General features: G+C 39.6%; 1 protein-coding gene and 1 non-coding gene across 5 annotated transcripts in view; both read right to left on the bottom strand.

Annotated features, from left to right (window-relative positions):
* Positions 1-499: 499 nt before the first annotated feature.
* On the bottom strand, positions 500-663 carry LOC119467360. The gene has a single exon (XR_005195905.1). It is a non-coding gene; the product is annotated as a U1 spliceosomal RNA (small nuclear RNA).
* Positions 664-6,904: 6,241 nt separating this feature from the next.
* Positions 6,905-10,553, bottom strand: part of RAD18 (RAD18 E3 ubiquitin protein ligase) — a 100,558-nt gene continuing 96,909 nt past the window's right edge. For all 4 annotated transcript variants that reach the window (XM_017501595.2, XM_017501597.2, XM_017501598.2 and 1 more), the window contains one exon: positions 6,905-8,467. In XM_017501595.2, the coding sequence (XP_017357084.1) occupies positions 8,365-8,467 (103 nt within the window). In that variant the 3' untranslated portion in view covers positions 6,905-8,364. The remainder of the gene's footprint in view (positions 8,468-10,553) is intronic.

Raw genomic sequence — 10,553 nt, 5'->3', positions numbered from 1 at the left:
CAGATAGGCTCATTTTACAGATATAAAAACATAAATGGAAAGGTTAGAGGATTCATTCAACATTCCACGGTGAGTCTGTTTTGGTTTAACTGTACTTTGGTAACCAGCCCTTCACAAACCCAGATGGAATTCAGTTTGACTCTGACTTTTGTGTCTCAATTGTGTGGCCTTGGGAGAATCCCTTTTCCTTCCTGAACCAAGTGTCCTCATCTATATAATAATAACACTGAACTAAGTAGGCTTTAAGGTGGATTTTATGACATCTTGAACTTTAGGTCAAGAATCTCAGTCTTCTTGGTTTTTTTCCTCTCTCGATAACAATTTTCCCAGTCCTTCACACAGCCTCTCATCTTTTCCCTGATGAGAATGAATCAACATGCTCACAAAAGCAGAGCTTTGTATCCATAACAAACACCTCTGCTCTTCTTGTTGTAAAACCTCCTGAGAAAAGGAATGTCAGTGCTGAGCATTTCTTTTTTTTTTTTCCTTTTAAAAAAAACAGGGGAAAGCACAAATGCAGTCCCCCACTACCACAAATTATGCAGTCGAGTTTCCCACATTTGGGGAAATCGCAGGGGTCAGTACATCTGGAGTGCAATGGATAAGCCTCGCCCTGGGAAAACCACCTTCGTGATCATAGTATCTCCCCTGCCACGCAAGTATAATGCTGAGCATTTCAACGTGACACAGAGATGCAGGATAATCTGTTCAACAAAAAGGAACGCTATTAACAAAACACTTGAAGGTACCCAGGAAGATGGAGTGATAACTTTCAAGTCCTGAGTCTCTTAGCTATCTTCAAATGAAGATTTAAAGATGTTGTGCATCTGACATGCAGGTTCAAAGCAAAGGTCCAAAGCAAAATTAAGTTTAGGCCCAAAGAAATAAGACTAAAGATAAGTATTAAATGAAAAGAGAAAATTATTTCCATAGTTTAGGTCCTTATTGATGGTCCTTGTAACATTTTTTAGTTGGGAGAGCATGTCCACACTAGAAAAGTAACAAATTTCATCCAGACAAAGCATTTAGTGCTGTGTCCAATAAGCCTACAAAAAAGATTATTGTACACGTCAGTGAAAACACATGCATACATTGAGTTATAGGAACTGGAGAAACTAGTGAGTAGTTCACATAAATAATAGTTGGTGTTATTTTCATCCAGTTGAACCAAGCATTTCTGGGACAGCTGAGAAGTGCAGAAACTGAAGAAAGGAGGAGATTGCTCCAATGGGTCCCTGACTCACTTGACCAGATCTCTTTGCTCAGAGAGGATTCATTCTGTGCTGATTTGGTGCCCACCTAATATGCTCAGATGCTGTTCGGAGCACTGGGAATGCAGAGGTGAACACCACCCAAGCAAGGTCCCTGGTCTCACAGACGTCACATTCCAGGAAAAGAAGATAGTCAGTCACAAATAGTCTTTTGTTTTTTTCTTTTCACAAAGTTTCTGAATGCCTACTGTGTACCAGACACTATTCTAGGCCTGGCAGATACCAGTAAACATGGCAGATCCCTCCTGCCACAGGGCTTACATTCCAGTAGGGAAAGAAAAGCAACAAAGTAGGCAAATAAATAACTCTGGACAGTGCATATTATGAAGAAAAGAAAACAGAGTCTAGAACAGATACTGACATGGAGGAGTGAGGAAGTCTTTTAGAAAGAGAGGTCCAGGAAGGCTTTAATAAGAAGGTAATATTCATGCAGCTCTTAAATGATGAGAAGCAGCCAGCCATGGGAAGATCCCAGAAAAGACAATTCCACACGGAGGAAATGCAAGGGTAAAGCCCTGAAACAGGGGCAAGCCAAGCATGTTTAGCAACTGTAAGAAGGGCTATGTGGCTGTGGCCTAGCAAACAGCAAGAGAGTGGAAGGGCACAGGCCAGAGGTGGACGGAGCCTGGGCCAACCAGGACATTGACCCATCACAGTAAGAAATTGTGTTGAGTTGAAATACATTGGGCAGGCATTAGAGGACTTGAAGGAGGAGAATAATATTTGATCTACATTTCTAAAAGACGGCTGTTGGGGAAGAATAGACTATGGTGGGATAGGTGTGGATAGAGAGAAAAACTAATTAGGAAACTAGAACAGTAGCATCACTGAAAGATGACGGTGGCTGAAATTAATGTGATTAGTGGTTGAGGGGCTAAGGAGTGGAGAGATAAAGGATACATTCCGAAGAGTACACCATTAAGAATCCTGGTGACGGTAGGATGTATTGAGTAAAAACAAGAGATCAAAGATGAGTTCTAAAACAACATTTAAAAAAACTTGATTAAAAAATGGGCAAAGGACTTGAGAAGATATTTCTCCAAAGAAGATATACAAATGGCCAATAAGCATATTAAAAGATGCTTAATATTGCTAATCATTAGAGAAATGCAAATTGAAACCACAATAAGGTATCATCGCACATTATTATAATGGCCACTATCAAAAAATTAAATAAATAATACCCAGAAAAATAACAAGTGTTGGTGAGGATGTGAAGAAATTGGAACCCGGGCGCACTGTTGATGGGAATGTAAATAGTGCAGCTTCTGTGGTGTCCTGGGCTTGGAAGGCGCAGATGGTAAATGTTTAAGAATCCACTGGATAGAGAGGCCTAGAGATACAAACCCCTCTTTCTTATCCCTTACAAGGATTATCCTTTGGCACCTAAGGGGGCTTGAGGAGTTTCAAACTGATTAATTGTCTTCAACAACTTTCTGTCTGAAACCCAAGGCCTAGATGGGCTCTCCTCAGAAGCAAGAGAGGGTACAGTCCTGCCTTCGGTAAGTCTGCTGCTAGGTTCCTGGACCCTCAACCCAGGAAGTGAGCAGAGCCACCAGAGCTAGCTGACAACTGGGCCTTGATTTCCCTGATTTCTAGTCTCAGGAGTATTCAAAGCCACCATGTAGAAACATCCAAGCACTGCCTTCCTGTCCCCTCTGCTGGAGCAGTGGGTTTCCTTTCTGCCTTCTGTGCCACACTCAAGTACAGGTCTTATTCGTGGGCAGGGCACACAGAGAGGGCCACTACTCCCTCCACCCCACACAGGAGTGTCTTGGCCATAACTTTCACCTGAGCCTTAGAAACTTGGCACGTTACAGCCAGAAGACACCCTACGTCTTAGGCGCTCACTAAATCTGTTTTCCAACCTGTTACATGAGGGGATTGAGCTAGATGATAGATGAGGTTCCCTCCAGCTCTTCAAATTCCCTATTTTACATAAAGATGAGGAAGCAGGGGCCAGGGGAGGGAAAGTGACCCACTCCTACAACTGGATTAGTCAGACAGCCGCTCTCTGGCCAGGGAATGATTCTTTCTTATACATTCTTGATTATTACATCCTAACACAGTATTCATTAAATGAATATCCATGTAATGACATTGTTTTCACTTTACTGAATGGAGATTTTGGTGAAAATGGGGTGAAAGGCATATTAGAGGAGGAGCTTTGGCTCCCTCAGTTGAAGGGACAGCATTTGGTGAAAGGAAAGGAGCACAGCAAGAGGAAAGAGGAAAGAGAAGGGGAGAGTGGCAGCACCCCACATTCCTGCATGGCCAGCCCTTAGTGCTCTCCAGCGATGACTGTTCCTCACCTCACCCAGACTGTCATCATTTCACATCTCTGGCATTGTCTGTACTCTCTTCTGCTAATGCAAACTGCATCTCTTCTTAAAAACTAACCCAAGTCTCAATCTCTCATTACAAGTTTCCACTAATCCAAAGCAAAATGGAAAAGAAAAAAAAAAAAAACACCAAAAAAAAAAAGAAAAAAAAAAAAAAAAAAAAACAACACATGATGAATTGTTACAACCATTGCTACACTTTAATTAGCTTTGTTTGATATCTTTCCCTACCTTTTTGCTTTCTGTGTGATTGTTTCTTGTAAACTGCATAAAGCCAGATTCTTTCCTAAAAATCCAACCTGAGAAACTGTCACATATTATTGTGGGAACACATCTTAACCTTTGTCCTGGTTTCTTTACCTGTAAAACACAGGGTTGTTGCAACAACTGAGTTAACACTGGCAAAGCCCTTAGCCCTGGCACATACTACACACTTAATAAACGCTAGCTACTATTAAGAATTCAGTTTAATCATTTGTAGGGATAGTGACTGATATACGTGGGGTTACTGGGCCATCTTATTTTATATTTTTCTATTCACCATGCTTTTCTTTGTTTTTCTAATCTTCTCTGCCTCAGTGGTTTTATCAAGTTTTCCTGAAACACATTTTCTAGAAACAGGTGTTCACTAAGAGTTCCCTTTAAAACTTTAAAATAGATTCTTAAGAGTCCAAAGTAGGTTTATGCCTTCCAAACAATATTAATACCAAGGACTTCAGAACGCCTTGAAATTCTGATCTCCCATATCCCATAAGATTTTCTACTATTTTATTTCCATCTTGTTTTAATTATTCACCACTCCCCACCCCCTAATCTATATTTACTTAAAACTTGCCAATGTGTTTACCAACGTATGTACTCACCACTGCCTTTTGTATCCCACTCCTTTCTTCTGGGTTCCATTTTACTCTTACTAAAGAGCATCCTTTAGTAAGTACTTTTGCCCATCACAACTTAACAAAGAAAAGTCTGGATCTCTGAATTTATCTTGCATGAAGAACAAGCTGAGCTGGTTTAAAACAGAACTATCCCACAGTTCATCACTATGATATTCTTTTACTTTGCTAGAAAAAAACAAAAACAAAAACCAGCCCCTGACCAAGTTATGACTTTTAGTATTTATTCATCTATTTTCTCCTCCTGGATAGAAACCAGCAATATTCCCAAAGTACATCTAGACAAATATGCTTCCATGAAGCCCTGTATTTCTACAAAACTGTGACAAAGTAGGTAAGAATAGTCTCCTGACAATCAGATTTGAGCCTTACATTATGCTACCATAGGTTTTCTTAGCCCCACCCCCTTCTTTAGGTTTTTAACCTAAATACACAATACCATGTATTGCAAATAGGAAACAAACTTGTCTATCTAGGTGTCATGCTTTCAGAAAGTCAATATTTATGTTGCCAAAATAAAATGTTTTCAGTAGATACTCTTTAAAATTAAAATAGTTATATTAAAATAGCTCATTCAATAATGTTACCTAGAAAGTACATTTTGCAATGAAGACTTATTAGGCATGGGAAAGTCAGGGCTGCTCAAAATCAGCTAGTATATAAAAGATACGATACAAGGGAACGGTGTCTGTATTCTGAATATCTGAACCTAGGGATACCCAGAAATACACAGAAGGAATGGAGAAATGCCCCCTTTAAGCTCTCAGTGAAGGTAGGGAGTACAAAGTCAGTACCATGGGTGTTAATGTGAATACTTACAGCCTCAGATAGTTGTTCTTAAAGATACCTGAAAAAAACAGACTAAAAACCAAAAAAAATTACAGAAATGGTAATAAATGTAATGGTTGTGATTTTTCCCTCTTATGTTCATTCTTTTATAATACATACACAACAGACACAAGTGTTTCTCATTTGAATAATTGCTATTTTCTTTTATCAGATGCTAAGTTTGAAGTCCATTGTTTTTTACCCCAGTTCTAGCCTTCTTTATTTTGTCTACCCCTGTTGACACATCAATCTTTACCATAGGATTTTGTTTTTAAAGGCATACCTCCCTATATAACTTACATAGTCTTATGTGTATGAATTCTTTTTTCAACTAGACCAGTGATCCTCAATGTGGGGGTTGAAAAAAAGACAGGAGTAGAAGATGAAAGGATGGCCTAGGATACTGGCCCATCTAAAGTGCATCTAGCAGCTCACCCCCATACCCCCAAACCATAAGTATCACTGCTATTCTGAGCTGATGTTGATGGGAGATGCTATAACTTTGAGGGGAGTGTGGAGGTAGAAAGAGTTAACAACCAGTGAATTACTATAAGTTTGGTGAGAACTGTATTTTCACTAAAAGGTGAATTTTAGAACCAGAAGTTTATTGGTTACAATTCTGTATCTACCACTTACTCTAAGTTCCTTAATCTTTGTCAGATAGATATAAACATACTCTTCTTTCAATGTATAAGTATTAAACATATGCTAAGTGCTAACAGATAGTGCTCAATAAATGCCCTTTAGACCTTATTTTTCAGGTAGACATGGGAGTTCCTTTACATTAGAGGTTTCTCAATCTTGGCACAACTGACATTTTAGACTGGATAATTCTTTATTATGGAGTGCTGTGGGCTAAAGTGTGCCCTGCCCCACCCCTGCCACTAAATATGTTGGAAGTCTTAACTGCTGGTATCTCAGAATGTGACTGTATTTAGAGATAGGGCCCTCTATCTAAAAAAGAGGTAACTAAAGTAAAATGAGGCCATATGCATGATTCCTGATCCAATGACTGGGGTCCCTATAAGAAATCAGGACACCAGCCCTGCATAGTCATGTGCACACAGAGAAAAGATCATGCAAAGACACAGTGAGAAGGCCACTGTCTGGAAGCCAAGGAGAGAAGCCTAAAAAGAAACCCAACTGATCTTGGGCTTCTAGCCTTCAGAATTATGAGAATAAAAATTTCTGTTGTTTAAAGCTCCCAGTCTGTAGTGTTTTGTGATGGCAGCCCTGGCAATGAGGGTTGGAGGTTTAGCATCATCCCTGGCCTCCACCCACTGATACTGGTAGTATCCCTCATCAGCCCCCATCTCCAAAAGTATCTCCACAAATTGCCAGCTGTCTCCTCAGGGTCAAAAATCTTTCTGCCCACTACACTGGGACCCACAGTTTCAGATCATCTTTAGCCACCTTTGTATTCCCAGTGTCAGCACAGTGACAAATACATAACTAAGTAGACAACCAAATATTTGCTGAATGAACTCATGTGCCTGCTTTCCAGTCTTGGGTCTCTCTGCTTCCTCACAAACTCCTTTTGTTGCAATTAAAGTAACAATTACTTCCAGTTTAATTTACAGACTGTAATTTGTAATGAAACAAGCAGTTTTTATTTTGGCATAATTTCTGACAACTCAGTGACATAAATATATCCATGTGAGCCCCTATTTTGTTTGACATGCTCACTTACCTCACATCAGTTCTGCTGATAGATTTGGTAAGTGGTGCTTTTAGTTTCCTTAATGCACCACTCAGGATTTCAACTAAACGAAATTATGACATATTTTTCTATAGCCATTTATAACACAGGGAACTCATAAAGAAATCAGATGTCTGAACTTCACTGTCAAAACACTAACCCCTCAGCCATAATGACGCTCTACGCATTATCAGAAACCCCAAAGCATACCAAAAAGCCAAGGTCAACAGAGACATTCTTTGGAATGAGGAGGTCATAAATGTTGAACCTGGCAAATAAATTTCTTTTCTTAACACTGCCGCATTTGCTGTAGTCTCATTTGAAAGCTGATGTGTTTGGGTTGGGTGGTAGCAGAGGAGTGGGAGTTGGGGGATGCTGGCTCTGAAATGCCAAAGAGAGGCATTATGAACTCTGGAAACATCTGACTACTGGTAGACACTTTACACACATACAGCAATTTCTGACCAATCCATTGCAATGATTTCTAACCCATACTCAACTATCCACAGGATACTGTTTTAAGAACATTACTGTAAACTGATACAGTCTATTCATTTACAAAATTCATTTATTGTATACTTTTTGTTTAATAGCTTAGATTCAGTTACAGATTTGATTGACCCAAGTGAAAAAATACTGACACTAATCATTTTTGAGTGCTATTTCAGAAGAATATGCGCAATGTTTCTAAGTTATTGTGACTTTGTGACTGTTGTGACTTTAAACTATAATACCAATATCCTACTCTGAGAAATGCATAAAACACAGGTCTAACAAAAAACTACATTAACCTCAGGCAACAATCATCATGGAACTGCTGTAACGCAGGCATGGTGGTGGCCTGCATCGGCACTCACAAACACCAAGGATGTGAACTGACATCCTGCCTTTCTAAAAATATGAATATTTAACTTCTCAACTGTTTCTTGTAATAAACAGGTTGAAAAAAATCCTTTTGTGAGGTTGGATTCTCCATGGAAGAGACGGAGAATGGCCTAAGGACAGTCTGAAATTTAGATATCAAACCAAACCAAAACAAATTCCTCTGCCAAAGTGCCAAAGAGTCTGCCTACTCTGCAAAGCGAGGCCTGTGTGAATGTCAGTAATTTTACTGAGAGATGTTTTAGAGGCAGGAGGCAACTAAGCAAGTGAGAATATTTTGTAATAATTTTCCCCTCTGGTAAAGCAGAAAAGAATGAAAATCAGCTAACCATAATATTTAGAATTCAGTATCTTTCCTTGGGCATTTATAAATAGGAAATCTATATATAGCAACCAAAAGTATCATATTCTAATCACTGCATTTGAAAGGTCAGAAAAAGCCTACACTAATTCCTATTACGCTTGTTTCTTGGTTCAATCTCAGCACTTTCAGGAGTTCTTGTGCGGCGATTCTGTCTTGGACTCATTTCTGTGTCTTGAAGATCGTTTCTGGAAATAGGAAAAAGAAATGGTGTCTTAGGAGGTAATGATCATTATTCTACAACAGTTTCTAATTTATAAGTGTTTTCACATGCATTATTTCATTAAAACCTCAAAATAACCCTCTATTCTGTTGATGAATTAATAATTGTTATTACTACTATTTCTACTTTATGAACTAGCGAATTAGCAAAGATCACAGATAATAAATGGGTTCTGAACCCCTTTTTCTAAATTAAAATCAAGGAGTTTATACTTCTGTTTAGCATGTAGAGAGCTGGGGGGAAAAAAAAAAGGCAAACAAAAAGCTGCTCCCATCCTAACAATAAAAGGCCAGAAAGTCTAAGAAAATCGTAACTCCTTATGATCCTTCAAAGACTTGACATTGTAAAGTAACTAAGAAAGCAAAATTCCAAAGAAAAATGTTCCCCTCCAAAGGTGGGCCACGCTTCTCTCACTTTTGACAGAGTGTTGGGGAATGAGGTGGCTGCCATACAACCTGGTAAGAAAAATCAGCTAAGATTTTCCTAATTTCTTAAATACAGGCTAGTATTGCAGGCTCTGACACAAGGAGAGTCCACTCACACTTGGCAGCTCTTTTCCACAAGCCTTGTCAGGTGCTCACAAGAAAGACTGGGAATAGGGCAGGAGAATGGAGAGGCCACTTCAGTGGCTACTGGGGACAGGAAGAAGTCCTGCCCGCTTTCCTGAATGCTTCTCTCCTGTGAAACATAAGCTTTTCAATTGCTGAGAGATGCACAGGAAACTTCCCCTGGGGCTCTGGCAAAGACCCATTGCCTCTAGGGAAGGAGCAGGGGTGAAAAGGAACGCAGGCAAAGATTTACTGCTGCAGGGGAAATGGTAGAAACTAAAACCTCTACCTTACAGAAAGGGCAGAAAAATCTCAGGCTGATGACCTTATACTGACACCAAGCAGAGGTTTGGTCAAGGCAGCCTGACACCATGGGAGGAGGTGGAAGTGCTGAGAAAGGCCCATCCCTGAGACCCAGCCACACCGGGTCTACCTAAGACTCAGGCTGGACTGAGACAACAGTGAACCCCAGCTGTCTCCCACCATGAGCCTAGCACCAAGCAATAAGCAGGAGCAGGAATGGCTGAGGGAGAGACAAGGACATGAAGATACGCCCTTACGTGGTGCAGGCAGGCAAGCATGGCTGAAAGGAAAATGGGAGTAAAATCGGTGAGAAAAAGCCTCTGGCAATCCAGCCCCCACACTAGGCAGAAGTCAAAACAGCCATCTGCTAGAGTAACTTGAAGTCACTGATGCACTGAAGGTCACATTAGTCACTAGGAAACACCAACCCGAGTCAACTCTGAATTACATGGCTCAACTCCCAACACTAATGACCCAATAGGATGCCCATTTCTAGGCACAAACACTGCTGATCTCAGTCCCTATAGTCTTTCACTGTATGGCTAGCATTCATAAAGTATGATGCACAAAGAAGCAAGGGAAAAAAACCCATTTTGAGATAAAGCAGCTGGCAGATACAGAAATGACCCACACGGAGGACTTTAAAATACCTATGATTAATATGTTAGAGGCTTCAGTGGAAAAGTCAAGCAACATGCATGAATCAGTGGGAAATTTCAGCAAATACGGAAATAAGACTCAAATGGAAATGTTAGGAATAGACAGCAACAAAGATAAAAAAAATTATTTCAATAGGCTTTAAGTATAATACATAAAGTTGATAAAAGACTTAGTGAACTAGAAGATATGTCAATAAAAACCATTCAGATTGATATAGAAGAGAAAAAGGAGTGTGTGTGGGGTGCACACCAAATAGAGCAGCCAAGAGCTACTGGGACAATAAAAATGGCATAACGTGTATAATTGGAGTACTTAAAGGAAAAGAGAGAAAGAACTATGGAAAATAAATATGTAAATATATGTGGCTGTGGATTTTCTAAAAATGCTGAAACACATCAAATCAAGATCAAAGTTGGTCAAATAACCCCAATCATGATAAATACCAAAATTAAATAATCAACAAACAAGATCTCTCCAGGGTTTGTTGTTGTTGCTGTTTGCTGTTATTGTTTAGTGAATTTCCTTTTTTTTTTTTTTGAG

This window comes from Cebus imitator, unplaced genomic scaffold (genome assembly GCF_001604975.1).
Source record: "Cebus imitator isolate Cc_AM_T3 unplaced genomic scaffold, Cebus_imitator-1.0 Scaffold281, whole genome shotgun sequence".
In the NCBI taxonomy this organism is placed as follows: domain Eukaryota; kingdom Metazoa; phylum Chordata; class Mammalia; order Primates; family Cebidae; genus Cebus; species Cebus imitator.
Note: the sequence above shows the minus strand (reverse complement) of the source record. Positions and strands in the feature narration are given on the sequence as shown.